This window comes from Tachysurus vachellii, chromosome 11 (assembly GCF_030014155.1).
Source record: "Tachysurus vachellii isolate PV-2020 chromosome 11, HZAU_Pvac_v1, whole genome shotgun sequence".
Lineage (NCBI taxonomy): Eukaryota > Metazoa > Chordata > Actinopteri > Siluriformes > Bagridae > Tachysurus > Tachysurus vachellii.
This window is the reverse complement of record NC_083470.1, coordinates 22,147,838-22,169,394: the sequence shown is the minus strand read 5'-3', so window position 1 is coordinate 22,169,394 and position 21,557 is coordinate 22,147,838. Positions and strand designations below refer to the sequence as shown.

Below are 21,557 nucleotides of genomic sequence, written 5' to 3'. Positions count from 1 at the left end.
TTGATTCAGCACATCTAAAAGAGTCGGCTCTTACGACTCCTCCCTCTTCCTTACTATGACAGAAATTGTTTAATGAAACCCTTCTAAATGACAAAGATTTCACAACAGATTACATTTGAGAATCTTAAACGTAACACTTACTTTATACCCTGCATTTAATGTTACTTGTTCCATTAATCTTGATAAACCTGGCTACAACTACAAAAAACACGTGCGATTCGACTCTTTGCTAAAAGAGCCGATGCAAAGAACCGACTCGCTTGCGCACGACACATCACTGTTACGAGTCAAACGGCGCTTGTTGACGGATGTAAACCTTTGTTTAGCGAAAACGGATTATCGACATGACTGCGTGCGTCGACCGTAGCTAGCTGACCTGTTTACACCTTTACATTGGTAAGGATACTGTTATAAATTGTTATCTGTCCCACTTTATAAAATAAACTGATAAGACGAACGAGCTAACTTAGCATTTCGGTTAGCAAGCTAACCCTTAGTTTGTGGTCGTGTACTTTATTGCTTTACGGGCTACGTTACTAGCTGGCTTGATTAGATTTCGTTATCTAACTATTTTACATTCTCGTCCAGTTATATGCACACACACATACGATTTGACCAATGACTTGATTTAGTGTTAATCCACCCAGCTAATGCTTTAACCATTATTGTTTTTTTTTCTCCTACCCGTATTTCGGTAAATCCCGCCCTCGGCTTACAATTGGTTAATATTCCAAATTTATCCTCATCTCGAGGAAGTTAATTGGCACACTGCTTTTGTTCAACCAATCACCTCGCAGGAGGCGGGACATATGAGACCTACAGCATCTATAGCTAAATTGTTGACGTGTTGCTTCCTTTAAACTGGTAGTGATTTCTTTTTGTATTGTTCTCTGTTCCCTTTTTTTCTTGCTTAATTAATTGTAATTAGTTGAATTACTTCCTATTGCAATAAAACCTAGTTTAGTACCTACTGAAAATGGATATGAGCAATTCATATATCAATTAAAAAAAAGTTGTGTTCAAGGGCTGCTCCAGTTGTTCAGTAGAATTAATAGCACAAACAATTATTAAACTATTTTTGACAATATATTTATATTTTTTATTAACTAGCTACTAAATATGTAAACGTCTACATCATCTACATTGCCAGACACACCTAACATTTATTATATATAAATATAACACCCTTTCAGCTTTAGAGATTAGTTCCTGTACTCATAACCTACCAGTTTAAAAAAAAAAGAAAGGTTTTTCAATGTTTAACCACCAGGATTCTGAACAGCAGTAAACTTTAATCCATTGGCCATTTAATGGTTTATATTCCTGTTGGAATCTGGCAATAGAAGTCCATCCATGTGGACATACAGAAAGCTAGTCAGATTGGCCAGATTCTGAAGCCTGCGGTTAGAAAAGTGTATAGTTAAAAAAAAAAAAGCCTGTGGGTGAAATTAATCCTTTCTCTATACCGTAATCATTGGGTGTTTTTGACTGTTTCCTTATCCAACACGGACGTTTACGTGCGTTCGTAGCAGTGCTACGCATTTACAAGTGAGAGAGTGAGATAGAGCCAGAGGGAGTTTATGGATAATGGTGGTATGTAGTTAACTGTGGTATGTGAAGGACATTATTTACATTATTTACAATTCTAACAGTGATTCAGGTGAATGCTGATTGGTTGTGAGGCAGTGAGTTTGGTTTGTATTTGGCTCCGTACACAGAAATGTTCTTTAAAAAGGTTTCATTAATGAGGCTGTCTCTATTCTTCTGTACGTTAACCTGATGTAATGAGATGGCATCCTACTGAAAGTGCTAACATGCAGCATGATGATAATGTTCTCTTGTCAGAAAATATACATAAACTATACTTTGTTTTGATATTGCAGGGTGTCCAATCTGATCAGGCCACGCATAATTCCACATGTTTAATTAGATGATTTGACTTTCAAAATTCTGAGGTGTGGCTTCTGCATGGCTGGAATTAAAACTTGTACCCACACCGGTCCTTTCTGTATAAGTTATAGACACCACAGATATAGAGACGTGTAACCGTATGAATTGTGCAAAGGAAAAGCGTTAATCACATCGTCTGGAGATCTAGAGTTCGAATCCTGACAATACCACAGTCCAAGAGGAATGGTGTATCTTTATCTCTCTCTCTCTCTCTCTCTCTCTCTCTCTCTCTCTCTCTCTCTCTGTGTGGAGGTTTAGTCTGAAATGGAAGCAATCTATAATGTAAAAGCTCTTATGTGGAGCAGTAAGTCATCACGCTTCAGAACCCAGGATGTTCTGAATTCCCAGGCAACTCGTACTCATGTCTACACTTGTTCAGGATGTAATTTAACCTGCTACGAGAATTGGTTTCCACAACATACGTGTGCCATGAGTGGTAGAGGATCGCTGGTGGAGGAGATGAGATGAGGCGATGAGATGATGAGCTTTATTGTGCAAAGTTGAGTTATGTTCTTCATGTGCACGCCTTGTGTTGTAAGATGCAACGTAAAAGTGAGTACTTTTAAAAGTGATACTCTAGTATGTAAAGTGCTCTAGGGTGGCTTTTTGTGTCCCACGGGCTGTTTTTGCCTTTCATTCAGCCGTGAAACAAGAGACTATCACTTAGTTTTACTTTTCCTGCCCTCCAGCTGACACGATCGTGTTACGCATAAATGAACCTACACAAACTGTGGAAAGTAGGTGAGCGATGGCCACACAGAAGGAGATTGGCATGCGCCATGAAGACATCGATCAGTGTTTAATTTTATGCAAAGGAGAGAAGGAAGGTGAAGTGTGACTGCCAGTGTGTGCGCCAAGGAATCTTTCTTTTCGTAGTTTGCATCGCAACCAGTGAGACTCTCAGTTTATTTAAGATTTAAAACATGGCTGTGAGGCGCAGCACTTTATTTCCAACCAACGTTTATTTCAGATACGTGGGTTACAGTACGTCTGTACACCTGCACTATGTTTTGTGATCCAATCAGTCACCTGAGTTCCACGTAGGTGATTAAACCGAAGTACAAGTATTTGTATTTTAATTCATAATTATTCAGGTTAATTACTGGCTTAAGTTATAACTCTGACAGAAAAACAGGCCAAACAGCTATTGCAAATAGTGAAACTCCACGCAGCTGTTTGATTCAGCACAGACACATTCAACACACTTTCTCTAACCAGTGCGTGCTTTGCTTCCAGTGCTGCGGTGACTGCTGTTCCGTGTTCTCAGACCAGAGGGATGATTGGAACGCTGGTGAACATCCGGAGAGGAGGCCGCTCTCCGCCTTTGATCATGGTCGCCCTCGTCGCTTGCATCCTCCTGTTCGGCTTCAACTACTGGATTTCCAGCTCCAGAAATGTGGAGCTACAGGTTTGCTTTGTCTCATTTCTGACATACAAGAAAGAATGTGAAGGATATCTGCTGAAAAACGAAATACTTCTCCGTATTTCCGTTCATGCTTTCTAACTTCAGCCTGAAGGAAAACTCGATGAAGTCTGATTCTGTTTCGCAGGCTGTAGATGTGTGTGTAGGTTTGGAAACCCAGCAGCTGTGTTTGTATTGATGAGAACATGTCTGTTGATGAGAACATCACACACACACACACCAACTGTGCAAGTTCTCCCACTTAAAAAGATGAGAGCGGCCTGTAATTTTCATCATGGGTACACTTCAACTATGAGAGACAGAATGGGGGAAAGAATCCAGAAAATCACATTGTCTGATTTTTAATGAATTAATTGGTAGATTTCTCTGTAAAATAAGTATTTGTTCGCCTACAAAAAAAGCAAGATTTCTGGCTCTTAGGCCACGTTCACACTGCAGGTAAAAGTGGCCCAAATCTGATTTTTTTTGGGGTCAAGTGACCAGGTCAGACTTCTTCAGGATTAGTGTGAACACTCAAATCTAGCCCAGATCTGATTTTTTCAAATCAGATTCAGACCACTTCCATATGTGGTCCTGAATCAGACCCAAATCTGATTTTTCCCAATGTCGCCGCAGTGTGAATAACCAAGGCGGATTTGATGCGACTTTTACGTCAATCTACATCGACATTCGTCACAATTGTGCGCTGGCGAGTACGCACACAAACGTGACTACGCCTACAAATAGATCAAATAATCAAAAGTTGCCCTCGACATCGACAATTTTCAAAACTCTGCGTCTCTGTCCCGCCATTACGCAAACATTTAGAAAGAAAAGCGAAAATGCTTACTTCCTCCATAACCTCGCCAACTTTAGCGCAACGGCGTGCTGCGTGTGACGTCATTGTTATTGTTCGTTTGCGCACGCGGGTCAGTTCGAAACAGCAAACAGTTCACACTGGTATCTGATATAGGCCACATTTTAAAAGGTAATGTGAACAGCCAAACAAAAAAATCAGATCTGAGCAAAATATCCGAATTGAGAATTAAGACTTGCAGTGTGAGGCCTTACAGACCTGTAACTACTTCTTTAAGAGGCTTCTTTGTTCTCCACTTGTTACCTGTATTAATGGCACCGGTTTGAACTCGTTATCAGTATAAAAGACACCTGTCCACAACCTCAAACAGTCAGACTCCAAACTCCACTATGGCCAAGACCACAGAGCTGTCAATGGACACCAGAAACATAATAACAAGACCATTGATAATCTCCCTCGATCTGGGGCTCCACGCAAGATCTCACCCCGTGGGGTCAAAACGATCACAAGAACGGTGAGCAAAAATCCCTAGTGACCTAATGAATGACCTGCAGAGAGCTGGGACCAAAGTAACAAAGGCTACCATCAGTAACACACTACACCACCAAGGACTCAAATCCTGCAGTGCCAGACGTGTCCCCCTGCTTAAGCCGGTACCTGTCCGGGCCCGTCTGAAGTTTGTTAGAGAGCATTTGGATGATCCAGAAGAGGATTGGTTCAGATGGTCAGATGAAACCAAAATAGAACTTTTTGGTAAAAACTCAACTTGTCGTTTTTGGAGGAGAAAGATTGCTGAGTTGCATCCAAAGAACACCATACCTACTGTGAAGCATGGGGGTGGAAACATCAAGCTTTGGGGCCGTTTTGTGTGTGCAAAGGGACCAGGACGACTGATCCGTGTAAAGGAAAGAATAAATGGGGCCACGTATCGTGAGATTTTGAGTGAAAACCTCCTTCCATCAGCAAGCGCATTGAAGATGAAACGTGGCTGGTCTTTCAGCATGACAATGATCCCAAACACACCGCCCCGGCAACGAAGGAGTGGCTTCGTAAGAAGTATTTCAAGGTCCTGGAGTGGTCTAACCAGTCTCCAGATCTCAACCCCATAGAAAATCTTTGGAGGGAGTTGAAAATCCGTGTTGCCCAGCGACAGCCCCAAAACATCACTGCTTTAGAGGAGATCTGCATGGAGGAATGGGCCAAACGACCAGCAACAGTGTGTAAAAACCTTGTGGAGACTTACAGAAAACGTTTGACCTCTGTCATTGCCAACAAAGTATTGAGATGAACTTTTATTATTGACCAAATACTTATTTTCCACAATAATTTGCAAATAAATTCTTTAAAAATCAGACAATGTGATTTTCTGGATTTTTTTTTCTCATTTTGTCTCTCATAGTTGAAGTGTACCTATGATAAATATTACAGGCCCCACTCATCTTTTTAAGTGGGAGAACTTGCACAATTGGTGGCTGACTAAATACTTTTTTGCCCCACTGTATATACATAAGCGGCTAATGATTTCGGGCCTTTTTACACCTGGTCACTTCATGTGTTTTCTCTGATCCGATAGCTATGTGATTTGTTAAAACTGTCCCATTTACATTAGGCCACATAAATGCGTCTTGGCGAAAAGGATATCAATCCGATCTTTCTACTTCCACCCAAAATGCAAATATATTTTACCTCATTTCCGGGGTAAGTGAAATGGAACACGCTTTGGTGTATGCGGTTTTCAGAATGCAATCAAAAAGAAGACGAAAAAACTTGTTACGCCGGTTATGCTACAAAAAACAGCATTTACATTTATTTGTTTCTGGCACGGTGGCTTAGTGGTTAGCACGTTCGCCTCACACCTCCAGGGTTGGGGGTTCGATTCCCGCCTCCGCCTTGTGTGTGTGGAGTCTGCATGTTCTCCCCGTGCCTCGGGGGTTTCCTCCGTGTACTCCGGTTTCCTCCCCCGGTCCAAAGACATGCATGGTAGGTTGATTGGCATCTCTGGAAAATTGTCCGTAGGGTGTGAGTGCGTGAGTGAATGAGAGTGTGTGTGCCCTGCGATGGGTTGGCACTCCGTCCAGGGTGTATCCTGCCTTGATGCCCGATGACGCCTGAGGCACAGGCTCCCCGTGACCCGAGGTAGTTCGGGTAAGCGGTAGAAAATGAATGAATGAATGAATGTTTCTGGCACGATGCACGGCTAGTGAGTCACTGGCGAGTGACGTACTTCCGTTTGGGAGGAGTATAGCGCTGGCGTATGTGGCTTGAACGACCACGTTCATTTACACCTGTCCAGTTTCATCTGAAATGCGTCCCAGACCACCTCCTGAAGTGGTTTGCATGATCGGATTTATATCCGTCTCGAAAATGTTTCGGAGGGCATTTAGACCTGGTCTTTTTACGATCGGATAGCTATCAGATCACAGAAAACGCATGAAGTCACCAGGTGTAAAAAGCCCCTTCCAGTAAAAGAAACTATAACATCATTAAAGTGACAGTGACCGATTTCATATCCGACATCCTCTCCTGGTAATTATGTCTTCTGTTGCAGTTTCATTTCTTAGCACGATACTGTCCATTTCCGGTGTGTTTTTGTTTCTGCTAATGAAAATGCAAATGATGGAACTAAGCAAAGTTCTAATTAATAATCTGGTGTGTTTGTGTGTTCAGACTAAGCTGATGGACCTGGAGGAAGCCGTGAGGCGGGTGTCGGCCGAGAGGGCACGGGAGCATGCGGGCCGCACCGAGGCGGAGGGACAAGTGCGAAAACGGACAGAACAACTGGCTCTGCTGGAGGGAGCTCACCAGAGACGGCAGCAGAGCGCCCTGAACATGTGGAACCAAGAGAAGGTGTGTGTGGGAGTGTTAGAGGAGCTTACACGCATACACACACATACATACACAAACAAACAATAATACACACATACATACACACACACACACACAACCTGTCATGTTTTGTTTCTTATCCAGCATCCATTGTGTTGTTGTAGGAGACTCTACTGCTCAACATCTCTTCCAACGCTAAAACTGTTCAGGATATGAAAAGTAAGTGCGAGTAATTAACACTCCGGTCGTCCTATAATGCATCACTTTCCTGACCACTTTACCCATCAAACATCTCTGCGCTCGGTTCCTTCTCTAGACCAGATGAAGAGTCTGCGTGAAGACCTCAGTAGTGTGCATAAGGCGCTGCAGTCATGCCAGAACAACATGAACACACTGAATAAGAAGCTCACCTACGACATGTGAGGATGACGCTGTGCTCTGATGTTTATCCTAGTGGAATGTATCATGATAATCATGAACATAATCTCTCTCATTGTGTGTGCTCATGTGTGTGTGTTCACGTGTGTTTGTGTGTGTGCAGGACTCAGTGTAACACCCAGATATTAGCACAGAAGGAAGAGTGTAATGAAAAGGTTGCAGCAGCTAAACTGGAGGTGGAGAAGAAATACAAGCAGCAAAATGCAGCTCCACCTGTTGTTCAGGTAAATCATATATATCAAATATTATTTTTTCACATGGTGCTCATGGATAGTAAAAGTAAATGTAACACGCAATGCAACACACTGAGACACACACCATTGTCTGACTTTGCTAAAACTGACTATAGTGTGAGGAATGAAGTCAGGGCAGTTTCCTGTGGCTGCCTTCAGTATGTAACATTTAGGCCTCTTAAACTTTTTACAGCCCCCTTAAACATAAAATACTTTATTTAAGGAAGTTTGTTAGTTACATATACAATATATACAGTTATGTTGGTGTTTATTGGAGCGGTATGATAGTAATGCTTCATGGACCTTTAAAAAGATGACGACGATCGTTTACCCACTGTAGTAAACGACTCAGAGCGACTCTGTGTCGTTCACTGACTTTTCCACTATGAACTCACTTCTCGAGTCTTTCCTGCCTGTCTTGTCCGTAGGCTTCCTCTGACTCCACTCAGAAAGCAGTCGCCTCTAAACCCGTGTCAGAAGCTCTCGGTGGAAAAGACTTGACGAAAAAATCCGGAGAGCCTCAGAAGGAGGAACCAGCTCCAGAAACAAAGACCAAAACTGAGGAGCACCTTGAAACCAATGAGATCCCACAAGGTGAAGGTTTACACCATTACACAGAACAAATAGTATATGAATATTTATAATACAAGTTTGAAGAACATTCATTGAATTTCATGTGTGGGGAAAACAAGGACATTTTCAGAGTGATCCCAAACCTTTGAATGGTTGTTTATGCGGCAATTTCTCCCGTTTCATTCTGTCTCACTGTTAAGCTGTTAAAACGCTGAATGATTCACACTCGCCATCCACCCCGGTACTGTCCAATGGCAACAAAACCCTGAATAGCCTGACCAATAAAATGGAAGAAATGATGGACAGTAAAGGAGGAGACTTGAAGGATGCAGGTACTAACAACTGAAATACACCGTCAGCTCACACACACACACACACACACACACAAAGCTCATGCTTTTTCTCTTTCTTTGTTCTGTCGCTCTGTTAGACGCTGCAGCAGTCAATAAAATGAAGGAAGAAGACGCCATCGAATATGACAACGAAGGCGAGATTGAGAAACAGCTGTCTAAATTTAAAGGTCCGGCATTTCATTCTGGGGGAAAAGTCCCACTAAATTTTCAGCGCCATGGTTACAGCAGTGAACTATGTACTATGTACTGTGAGCTGCAACCGATTACATAAAGTTATATCGATTTTAGTTTTCTGACTGATGTTGAGCAGGAAATGAGTTGGACAGTATAATTCTTGTCGTTTTGCATGACGGCAAACAAGAATCAAGTGCAGAGAAAACAATGACGCGTCGCATGGAGGCTTGTTTAAACGGTGAACTCCACAGGTAAACACATGACTCAGATGTGGCCGCACGAATGAACAAAGCATATACGGGTTTGTAAGCGTCTGTAGTTCTTCACTGTTTAGTCAGAATGGATGAGAGAGATAATACAGTGATGGAAAAACAGGCTTGAAAAACAAATTTATCAGATTATACATCAGTTGACCTTGTGGTATTTTGCTTTGACAGTAGGAAGTGGTGTCATTACACAATGGGAATTAAATCCACTCTAGTTGGATTTCAAAAGGTTTAATTCTTTATTCGAAAGGTTTCCGCATTGAAAAAGTCCAGGGGGTGGAGCTATAAGGCTAACCCTCCTCCTGTAAGCCTAACCTGTACAATCCTGTACACAAAAACAACACAACACACTAAATCGTCTCGATCCCCTTGACTTCTGGCTTGACTCCGTCCAGCTGGATAAGTAGGATGTCGTGTGTGTGTGTGTAGACTTTCAGTTCAAGTGGCGTGGGCTTTCTTGGTGAATCATGTTGTATGATTTTTGTAATTTTTTTTTTTTTTTTTATCTTGACGTTTGATCGACTGTCGTTTGCAGACGAAAAATCGATGCAGGAGTTCGAGGAGGAGCTGGCCGACTACAACGGCGACGACGAGAACGAACCAGAATTCGAAGCTGACAAACAAGCAGAGCTCGCTGAGGTCTAATACATGTGCACACACACACACACACACACATTTACACACAGAAAGAGAGGCTCACACTCGTGCCTGGTGATGGAGGTCATTAACCCTCCATTCAGTTCCTGCTGGGCTACAAGATCCTTGGATCGCTTAACTGCCGTCTGTACGATGGCAAACAGGCACAGAATTGACATCGTCCAGTTCTGCTGGCGTTTCTCCTCACATCTGCTGAGGCTCTTACTTGCAGATGCACATGAAGATTTTTCAACATATCACAAATATCCCCATGTTCAAGAGGGTCTTATATAGCTGAGGTCTTTTATTATTTTATTCATGACATTACACTGAATGCAGACTTGTGGAAGTTTCACTCCGTCAAATCTCTTTCTCAAACCGCTCACACGGGGTAGATGTAGCATACAAGAACCGCTGCCAAGTAAAACTTTTGTACTCAAAGACTGCTGGAAATAGGGAACACAAAATAAACACAACAAACGAGAACACTTTCAAAGTGTAAAAATTCGAAACTTTAAAAATCACTGGTTTCTATGCAAACGGTTGTCACAAGCTAAGCAAGGACGTATTCGTGTTTATGTTAATGCACTACACACGTATTGATAACGGACATATTGGACTGCAGAGTGTATAGTATGAAAATGCTGTGCATTGTGTGCATCTATATTGCTAGCTAGAGTATGTAAGAAATTAAAAAAAGACATGCTAAATGAATTTTTTTTTTTACCACATAATGCCATAGAAATCTGGCAACAATTGTTATAATTAAAACATTTTTAGCAATTAAAAAAAACCCTTTTTATCCACATGTAGAACACTGGATATGTTATAGCAGCTAAACCGCCACATCTCCATTGTGTTAAACATCTTAAAGTGTAAATATGTCCTTTCTAATATATTTAGGACAAAACAAATGTTTTTACAAAGTTGTTTTGTATAGAAATCCACTTAGAATTTTTTTTAAATGATATTTTAGTTACCGCTCAGTCCAGAGGAGAAGAGGTTTGATGGATGAAAACTCCCATAAGCGAAGTGCAGATCTTTCTGGAATTCATGCTAATCTGAATGTATGTACATCTGATCAAAGAATGACCTTTAACTTATTCTTATTTTGCTCAAATCGGTAACAATTGTGTTGATCGTATGCTTGTTTAGGAATCTTTTAGAATCAGAAGTTGAACTGTATTTAGAGCCAGATTTTATATCAGGGACGTTCTGTTGCGTTTTTATGTTCTGATTAATAATTGTCAATAAAAATCTAATACCCAATAACGGTCTGATTTTGTGTTTGAAAAGAAGGATTATAAAAAAAAAAAAAAAAAAAATCAAGACAGACTTGCACACATGCAAGTTGATGGAAAGAACTTTACTGTCTCTCACACGCGCACACACACACACACACACGCACACAAACACGACATCCAAATACAAAACTCCCATTTTTCACGAGTTACAGAAACCTTGTTGTCTGAAACAGTTCTCTCTAAATCAGCATTGGAGACTCTTTCAGCACTAAAACTTTCCAGTCTTGGTCACATTGTGATGTTTGGACCGAGCAGCGATGCGACTCGACATGAACTGCGATGAAAACGACTCGGTCACGTGACGGCAGCAGAGCTGATGGAGGAGACTTGAGATCTTGTCATCAGATAATTTTGACTATAGGGAAGTACTTGTGTGCGGAGAAGTCGAATTCAGGAAGGGCCTAAAGGAAAAGGAGGTCATGTATCGGATTGAGTAAATATTATTGATGTATCTTTGGAAAGGCTGACGGTGACGACGGTCTACCTTGGTGTCTTTCTTGTGTCCTCCGGCTAGTAGCTTCATCACGACGATGTTGGGTTTGGCCACTTTGAGGATCCGATTCACCTGGACGAGAAGAATGTTGGGAAATGGATGGATTCAGTGTGTTAAAATAAAGTTTTTTTTCGCGTCGACTTGATTTGTTGTGGTAAAACATTCTTCCTTTTATATTTTTCCCCTTTCTCCCTCAGGAGTGGCTTTAATAATCCAGACATGTAGAAATAAACACTAAACAGCTACATAAACTCCCATCACTATTCATTCATTCATCTTCTACCGCTTATCCGAACTACCTCGGGTCAAGGGGAGCCTGTGCCTCAGGCGTCATCGGGCATCAAGGCTGGATACACCCTGGACGGAGTGCCAACCCATCGCAGGGCACACACACACACACTCTCATTCACTCACACACTAGGGACAATTTTCCAGAGATGCCAATCAACCTACCATGCATGTCTTTGGAAACCGGAGGAAACCGGAGGAAACCGGAGTACCCGGAGGAAACCCCCGAGGCACGGGGAGAACATGCAAACTCCACACACACAAGGTGGAGGCGGGAATCGAACCCCGACCCTGGAGGTGTGAGGCGTGGTGTGGAGGTGGAGGTGTGAGGTGCGAATGTGCTAACCACTAAGCCACCGTGCCCCTCCCATCACTATGAATAATTTAAATATTTGGTTCTGCTTATTTTAATTAAAGCTAATATTTAGGTAAATTCTGCTCCTGAAGTCTGTTGTCTTGAACGTTCAGGTCAATGAGACACTTATTTTTTTAATAATATTGCAGTAAGCATCTAAATTAGATCATTGGACGTCTATAAAATCTGAACTTGTCGATCTTACCTCAGCATCGGGGCTGGTGACGTTTTCCAGGATGAGTTTGGCCTGTTGGAAATGTTTGCTTGCTGCCATGTACAAGTCTGCTGAGCGAGGAGGAGGACTGTACTTCTTCAGATCGGACATTTCCTGCACACCGAACACGTTTAGGTGTTTAGACAGTGTTACCTTTTAAGCAGCAGGTAAATTTCAGTCTTACTCTGGATTCCCACCTTGAACTGGATGTAGTGCACCGGAGGAGGCGTGACCACGCTGTTGAAGGGCGCGAACCGATGCTCGTAACGCACCTGCTCGCTGTCCAGCTCAAACTGAGGCTTCCGGACCTTTCCATCCATGTCTAGGGCGATCATTGTCTAGATAGAACATTTATTTTGTGTTGGAAATGACACTTTTTTCCATTTGTACCAAAATGCATCAGATTTTGGAAACGGTATGTCTAAAAAGTATAAATTATGAGTGATCTAAATCTCTAAAGTATCAAACTTGTCTTGCTGAACACGGTGAACAAGAGGAATTTGGCAAAAACCCTTCACATGGAGAAAGTCAGACATTTTCTTTTATATATATATATATATTTCTCTATGTTTCTCTTTTGGCTGCGTCATAATCGGGAGTAAAGTTCTAGCATTGAAGATGCAATAAATAATATGTAAATAATAGAAACACTGTGAATGTAAAGGATTATAATATCAGCATCATCCACCTCAACCTCTCTAGTCTTTTGCTAAACTACTTTAGTACTTAAACTGTGTGTGTGTGTGACAATTTACCTTGTACATGCCTGCACACATGTTCTGATACGCTTGGCTCATGGTGATCTCCTTTCCCAGAGGACGAGCTAAGCCGTGAACACCACAAAAATAACCGCATTTATGCATCGTTTAAACGTCGTCCTTACTCGGTCCAGTGCTATTCTAGTTATTCTAGTTATATACATACTGTATACTCCGTACAGTGAACAAACTTATGGAGGTAGCAAGGGCAGAACTCGTAAAAAGTGTACCTTTTTTCTTCTTCTTGCTCTTCTTGCTGCTGCGTCCTTTCTGTTGCTGCTCTTCCAGGATGCGCTCTTCGGCCATCTGAGAGCTGTCGGCTCGGCTCAGAGTGGACATCAGCCACGCGTACAAGAACTCTGACAGGTACCTGCACACGCGAGTGAGTGATTAAGCGTAAGTATTTGGTAGTCTAGTGGTTATGGTGTTGGGACTGCCGATTGGTTGCTCGCGATTTCAAATCCCAGGTCCACCAAGCTGCCAATTCTGGGCCCCTGAGCAAGGCCCTTAACCCTCAATTGCTCCTGGTATAAAATGAGACAAAACGTAAGTCGCTCCTGATAAGGGCGTCTGCCACATGTCGGAAATGTCCTTGTAAATATAAGAGATGGCACATATCCTGTTGTATCAGATAACGGAGAGAAAAAAAAAGAATCCTTTTTGATTGTGTAACACAACATGATGACGGTTGTGTTTGAATTTCATTATTTTACATGAGAAAGTGTTTGAACAAGAGACGTGTTACAGGGGTTAACATGGCCTACCAGTAGATGTAGTAGTATTCGTGCATGCTGTAGAGCTCGAGCTCGAAGCCGCTGAGCAGGTAGTGGATCATGATGCGCAGGTTGTGGTAAAGAACCCAGGTGCCCAGACATGCCAGGTGCTGCCGCTGAGGCTCGAGCTTCATCAGGAGCCCGTGCAGAGCTGCATCCACCTTCTCAGCCTTTACACGATACAAAACACTCGGATGAAGCCAAAATAACAAATATGGCAACTCTAAACCTGGAGCACGTCAACGTACACACCTCGTCCTGTAGGGTGGCGAACTCCTCCAATATGTGGCCTAGCTTGTCTCTCTGGCGCGCTCTGTTGTGGCCGTGAATCTGGATCAGACTGCAGAACGGCTGTCAATCACAATTTACCATATTAACCGTTTAATTTCTCTATTCATGTGCTTTATCCTGGGCAGAGAGGCAGAGGATCTTATCCTGGACACACTGGTCATGAAGTGGTGAAGAATCTTACATTGTCTCAAATGTGATTACCATAAAGGTTTGGACCAAATGTCCCTTCCTGCCTTTTGTAGTGTCTCAAGTAGGAGGTCCTAACAGTACCTAGCTTTTGTTTGAGACCAGGTATAAAGTCTAATCACTCAGACAGTGGTTAAGATCTCGAAGAACGCTATGATACACGAGTATCAGCTCTGGCTTACTTTTCTTTATGCATTAGAAACATTCTAGTACGTTGATGAGCCACCAAAAGGGAATACACTATGGAGGAAGGACACTCTTTTACACCTAGAGCTTATACATTATAACCAATCTGCCTTCCAGCAGGTTTTTGGGAGGCAGAAGGAAACCACAGGAATCCTAAATGGACATGAGGACAACTGTACAAAGGCAGTAGACTCCAGTGACCTCTAAGCTTGAGATGGCCTTAGTAGGAAGCTAATAAGAGTTGCGTACCCGAGAGCAGTGCGTGACGAAGGAGTCGATGTAGTCTTTGGCCTGGTGGTTATTATACAGACTGCACCTGAGGGCATAAATATCAGTTAATGCCACACATCAATCGTATTCAAAGAAGGGAATTCAGATTTTTTTTTATTTTTCTTTGGCCAAAGTTGCTTTAATAATATACACACTCACTTCGCAGACAGAACAGGGGGGCTGACAAAATAGCGGAGAGCGTCTTTGATCATGTCCTGCATCAGGTGAGTCCCAAACACTTTCTTATTGTCGATCAGAAACGTAGTCTACCGAATAAAATAAAAGCAAAAACGGAATTATTACAAACAGCTGGTGTGTATTAGAGTCTCTATTGTCACTCTAGTGCAGTAGTTTATACTGTAATACCTGTAATAAAGATCTGGATAGGACACAAGGAGACTGCTCGCTAAACTCACAGAAGAAGTCCTGGGGGGGAAAAAAAAATACACACAAAAATATATTAAAAGAAGCTCGTGAACATGATGGATTAAAATTCCATGTGTTTCTGAAGAGCTTCTGTACCAGGATGCTGTGCAGGTTGCTGATGTTGATGACGTCACACACGGTCTTGATGCGCTCGATGAGTTTGGTGAAGTAGTTGACCATCTCCTCGCGCTTAATGATCTTGGCGTAGCGGGGAAAAGTAGGAGGAAGTAGGCGCTGGTTTACCAAGGGTTCAAAACCCATCATGATTGGGTGATCTGCGGGAAAGAGGGAGGGAGAGAAAGAGAGCGAGAAGAGAGTATGAGAGACATGCTATAGTATACGTGCGACTCAAATGCATGTGCTGTGGAAGCCAGGTGCATGAGTAGAAGAAGTATGTAAGATACCTCCTTTCGTGGTGTCGTTCTGTGACTGAATGCCGTACGGAATGGTGGAGTGTATTGCAGGCAGGAGATCTGCTGCCTGACTCATCAGCTTCTGCGCTTCACTCACCGAACTCGTCTAAAATAAAAACTCCATTAATCCAGCCATCCTTCTATCCTTCGGTTCAGACGTTTTTATTTGAAGCCCTATTCGGACGGGATTGTCTTTGCGTAGTGAGGTGGAGCAATAAATCATTACCAGAGTATTTCTTGGATTTTGCACCTGTCTGAATCGGTCACAATAGTGATTTGGAAAAGAAAAAAAAACTTTAATATAGGTAATACACCAATATGTGGTAAGATTTTGTTCTATACTCTTACAAAACTTACTTCAAACCTTGTTTTCCAAACACTTAAAACATTTTTTTTTATAAAACACAGGGTAGCTCCAGGGGTTTTAGGGCAGTTACAGCATTCATAGTTATAGTCATGTGACCTGGTAATTATCATGTTTCACTTGAGGTGAGATGCAATGAGCGGTTATGATAAAAGGTAAAAACAGTCCGTTTGTATTAAAATGAGGTGGAGGATAGAAGTATGGAATGTTTGGTGTGTCTACTATTGTGTGGGTTTTTACACAATCGTTTATAATGCGTGAACTGATCGTAATCCGTAAATCCTTTCCCGTCCGAATTATAGCGAAAATCCGGTATGCCACGTTTCAGACCTCTTTCTTGGTGAAGGAGATGAGAGCCGTCAGGAGGAGGCGAGTGAATTTGATCCTGCTGAACAAGGCCAGGCACTGCTGGTGCTGCACAGAGACATACAGGTTCTATGGAAAACAGTACCACTAATACGACTGTTGCTAAACGGGTTATTTGGCTGTCAGTCTTACGTCGAGCTCCACCTCAGGGTCCCGTTGCTCGCCCTGTCGACTCCGTGTGCTCTGTGAAACCGAGAGGGAAAGGAAATGTGAGAAACCAGTTGGATCATCATTAATGCAAGAGGCTGCGTATGGTAACGATTCATCCTGTCACCTGGGCTTTAGGACTCACCTTCACTTTCCTCTGCAGCTCGTCCTCAACATCCTTCAGCATTCCTGTGGTGAACAAATACAAACGATAGGGAGGTGTCCAACTAGGTTTAGGGCTGAAATAGTCTCCATATTTACGGTCAGGTGTATTAAAAGTATTGGCAAGTGAAATATAATACGTCTGGCATGTAAAGTTTCCTACATTTGGAGATAACTTAGGTAACGATAGGTAAATTGTCTTACTTTGTTGGAGGGGTAGAAGTGTCGTACAATTCAGGGTATAAAAGTCTCATATTTGATGATAGAATGTGTCTCTAGGCCCTAATCTTTTTGCAGAAGTGTCCTAAATTCTGAGACTGAAGTAAACCATATTAAGACATTAAGGTTACCTGGGTTTGGGGAACTTCCATACAGTGCATGGAGAATATGCCCTTAAGCCAGGATCTAATGTGCTCTACTGTCAGGGTCTGAATTGGCCTTAAGTACAAGGGTAAAGTGATGTGGATGTGCTCTACATTCAGTGTGTGAAATCAAGATACCCATGACCTGGTCACCCTGCATACAGGGGCTTCAGAGAGTAGGGTGTCTATGTTTGAGAGTATATTGTACTACGTGGGGGTAGAGGCTGAAATGTCATATTTGCAGTGAAATGCATTAGGCTTGAAGGTGAACTGCTCCACTTTCAAGCTGAAATGTCTTACATTAGTTGGGGTGTCGTGTCCTATGTTTGAGTGGTAGACTGTCATACATTCAGAGTGTACGATACCTGTCACTCTCAGATCCGTCACATTGTTGGCCATTTTGAAGCCGTACGTCATGGCCTGGAAATCCTCCTGTGACACAAACCCAGCATTTAACATTCACGTACCGAGTCAAATGAACACCGTCCAGAAAACAGAATGGGCGAATGACGTCATCACATCACCTCCTCAAACACAGCGGCCTTGTTGACTTTTTCACGGGCGATATCACACACTTTGAGGATGCCTAGGGCAAAGGCTTTGAGGGCAGGATCCTGGATCAGCTCAGGGTTGTGGACATACAGGCACGTGAAGACCGTCTGTGCCAGAGAGTGACCTTCCAACCAAGTTATCTAGCAAGAGACATAGAGATAGACAAATACTTCTTAAAAAAAAACACAGATATTTGTCTATAAAATTCAACTGAATCCATATACACATCCCATAAAGATTTAATGTGCGCTTTATTATGAAATTTACAAACCAAGCAGCAGAAGCATGTGTCAACGATTCCGATGAGCTCAGGCAAAGTCAGGTCCTTCACTCTAATTGCCTCATCCTAACCACAGAGAAACAATTATAAGCATATAGAATAAAAGAACACCAGTCTCACTGAAATTGTAATTGTAATTAGGAAAAAATATTAATTCTGGACCTTCACAGCCTGCTCGAAGTTAAGAACTTTCCGGTTCACTTGGTTTCCGATCATGCCAGCATCCATCTTGGGATCCATCATCTCAATGGCAGACATCGCCTCGAAAAGACCGAACCTGCGATTACAACAAACATTCAAATGCCCCGGAAAGCCTTCACAGAACACAGTGTTACCTAGTAATACAATTTGACCTTAGTGGGATAAGATGTTACTGAGGTATTTTCGATACTCACAACTTGTCGTGAAGCAATTCGCCGAGCTTAAGTTCTGCACAAATGGAAAGGAGTCAAGTGTTTATTAAAAGTGTCAACAATGTTAGTAATTAGTACTTTATGGACAGAAAAGTCACTGCAGAGTTCTTCTGACTGATCACCTTTATACTATGATGAAACATTTCTGCCCTGGAAGTGTAGTGTACTACAGTAGAGTATTGTATTGCTGTAGTATAGTGTAGTACAGTGCAGTATAGTGCTGAGTAATATAGTATACTACGTTACAGCATAGTGATGTATATTAAAGTACAGTATAGTATTCAATTCAATTATTTGTATAGCGCTTTTAACAATGGACATTGTCTTAAAGCAGCTTTACAGGACATTAAACGGATATGTATATTTATTTGCATTTATCCCTAATGAGCAAACCTGAGGCGACTGTGGCAAGGAAAAACTCTCTTAGATGGTATGAGGAAGAATAGTACAGTACTGAGTAATGTCGTATAGTACAGTATAGTATATTGCTCAGGGGCTTGACAGTGGCAGCTTGGTGGACCTGGGATCAAGATCACAACCTTCTGAGTGGTAGACCAACAACTTAACCACTAGGCTACCACACACCCACACACCTGAGCAAAATAGTATAGTATACAGTGCTAGTATAGTATAGTATAGTATAGTACAGTACAATATAGTGCTGTATAGTTCAGTGTAGTATAGTGGGGAGTAATATAGTATAGTGTATTATAGTATATTGCGGTACAGTATAGTGCGAAGTAATACAGTGCTGAGTAATATAGTATAGTACATTACTGTATAGTGTAGTACAGCTGAGTAATATAGTATAGTACAATACTGTATAGTGTAGTACAGCTGAGTAATATAGTATAGTACAATACTGTATAGTGTAGTACAGCTGAGTAATATAGTATAGTACAATATAGTATGCTACTGTACAGTATAGTGCTGTATAGTACAGTATAACATAAGTTATATAGCATAGTGCTGTACAGTATAGTGTAGTACATTACTGAGTAATATAGCATAGTACAATATAGTATAGTGCAGTACAATACAGTGCTGAGTAATATAGTATAGTACATTACTGTATAGTGTAGTACAGCTGAGTAATATAGTATAGAACAATATACTATACAGTATAGTACCGTAATGAGTTATATAGTATAGTACAATATAGTATAGTTCTTTACAGTACTGAGCAATATAGTATAGAACAATAAACTAAACTACTATACAGTATAGTGGTGCATAGTGCAGTATAGTGCTGAGTTATATAGTATAGCAAAGTGTAGTATAGTGCTGTACAGTATAGTGTAGTACAGTGCTGGGTAATATAGTATAAAACAATACACTATACTACTATACATTATAGTGCAGTATAGTGTAGTGCTGTAATACAGTATAGTGGTGTATAGTATTGTACAGCTTAGTATGGCGTGGAGAACTTTAGTACAGTACAATATAGTGCTGCCCAGTATAGTGTAGTATGGCAGAATAGTTTAGTATATTAACGTATAGTATGGAGCAGTATTACGAGTATTAGTAGTATAAAATGTGAAGCACTGCATAGATTAGATCAGAGTATCATGTAGAACAGTATTGTTGTATAGTGGGGTAAAGCGTTGTATATTGCATTCTTTATATAAAAATTTGCACACAAAATTTTCATCTTTACAAACTGTTCTCATAAATATACTTTCCATTATGTAATATATCTTCTACTTGTATGTTTCTCATTGCTCAGTGGAAAAAAGAGCTATTCTGGGAGAACTCTGTGTCCTCTGGGAGTCAGTCATTTCACAGTCGCTTCAGCATCCAATATCAACACACTGCTAAACTGGGTTAGTGCTTTTATAGGGCTTCGTACAAGGCACAGAACAAGGACATACATTTTTTTAAATATCTTACTTTGAATTGCGCTGGACATGCCAGCCTGGATTATTTACTCAAGACCAACAAACACACCTTTACAGGAGGCTTTGAAGTCTTGAGTGATATCCACCCAGTCAGTGTTGTTCCTCATCTTCTCCGGGATCCCCAGACCCCAGGCTCCCTCATCCTCCTCACACGACGACTTCATCACCATGGAGACAGCTGCAAACAACACACGTGCCTTCATATTAACCAAGTGAGACAAAATCTGTATACGATGTACCACAAGATATGAGAATATGGCTACAGCAAGTCGCTCAAGGTGGATTTTGTCACAAGAGGCGTAAAGGCTGTGCGTTCTGATCATAGGACTGGCACTGATCCACTGCAGGGTCTTTAGAAATTCTCCAAGGGCTTTACATTCACTGACCCTGCACTCGAACCCCAACCGCTAAACAAAGTTAGTATACGAATAGGTTAGAACAACAAGAAAAAAATTCCTTAAATAGTTCAGGTCAAAAGCTGAAATCATCTACATTTGGTCACACTGGAACCGTCAGTGTGTGGTCTGACTCTCCAAAAAAGGAAATTGACAACAAGTTTAGCAGATGATCCTAAAAAAAGAAAAAACAAAGCAATGAGTAACTGAACACACACAATGTGCACACACACAATTCATAAACTCTGAATCATGGATCTTGGATCTTGGCACCTGCTGTAGTAGATCTGCTTATCTTAAGCTCATAGCCTGGAGGAGGAATAAACAATATAGAGCCCCATCTCCAGTTTTCTCCAGAAGGTAAGCAAAGAAATGATCCCTATAGAGCTGCATATGATGAACTGAGGCTTACCATAATATTATACTAGAGTCCATTTCTCATTCAATTATAACTTGTCGTTTAATATCCATACAACACAGTAACAAGGGCCTCGATCAGACAAACGACTGAACCCACGTGGATAAAGTAAGATTTCTCTTTTATTTTTATTACCGTTCAGCTGACATTCAGTAACGTTAGCTGGAGCTATAGCTAGCACGAGAGCTAACACTTCTTACAACCAAACTCCATGGATTTCAAGTGCATCCTTAATTTCAGCTACGACAATATAAACAATAATAATAATTATTATTATTTCATATTAACATGACTATACTTGTAAACAAATGATATACCTTGCTAATTTTGTTGCTGTCCGTCGCGAGCTCTCGTCAACGCTTTCACGCGGCGCTTGAGAAACTTGTCATTGCCGAACTGCATTGTGGGTTTCGTAGTTAAACCTAATTGAAAATATTACAAGCGTACACCCATTTCACCGTGTTAAAAAAATATCTTTACGTTTATCAATACATCGGTGTTTTAACGTAACACGGTGTGGTGTTATGTATTTAATTTCCACGTTACGCTTTTTTTTGCTAGAAATAAAAACA

General features: G+C 41.4%; 2 protein-coding genes across 2 annotated transcripts; one reads left to right on the top strand and one right to left on the bottom strand.

The window, feature by feature from the left end:
- Window positions 1-255: 255 nt before the first annotated feature.
- Window positions 256-10,940, top strand: golm1 (golgi membrane protein 1). The gene is made up of 10 exons (XM_060881508.1): window positions 256-396; window positions 3,187-3,358; window positions 6,837-7,016; window positions 7,160-7,214; window positions 7,312-7,414; window positions 7,537-7,657; window positions 8,095-8,260; window positions 8,440-8,571; window positions 8,670-8,759; window positions 9,568-10,940. Exons 2-10 carry the CDS (start codon window positions 3,227-3,229, stop codon window positions 9,675-9,677), a joined length of 1,089 nt encoding a protein of 362 aa, XP_060737491.1. The 5' UTR covers window positions 256-396; window positions 3,187-3,226; the 3' UTR covers window positions 9,678-10,940.
- A 75-nt stretch (window positions 10,941-11,015) lies between these two features.
- On the bottom strand, window positions 11,016-21,438 carry naa35 (N-alpha-acetyltransferase 35, NatC auxiliary subunit). Its single transcript, XM_060881708.1, has 23 exons — window positions 21,303-21,438; window positions 20,222-20,350; window positions 18,254-18,287; window positions 18,021-18,135; window positions 17,850-17,924; window positions 17,551-17,718; window positions 17,392-17,458; window positions 16,648-16,691; window positions 16,488-16,538; window positions 16,320-16,403; window positions 15,617-15,731; window positions 15,309-15,487; window positions 15,153-15,212; window positions 14,946-15,052; window positions 14,766-14,832; window positions 14,106-14,204; window positions 13,845-14,023; window positions 13,311-13,450; window positions 13,078-13,145; window positions 12,520-12,660; window positions 12,314-12,436; window positions 11,457-11,537; window positions 11,016-11,373 (listed from the first exon to the last, which is right to left on the bottom strand). Exons 2-23 carry the CDS (start codon window positions 20,340-20,342, stop codon window positions 11,314-11,316), a joined length of 2,178 nt encoding a protein of 725 aa, XP_060737691.1. The 5' UTR covers window positions 20,343-20,350; window positions 21,303-21,438; the 3' UTR covers window positions 11,016-11,313.
- Between the last annotated feature and the right edge of the window lie 119 nt (window positions 21,439-21,557).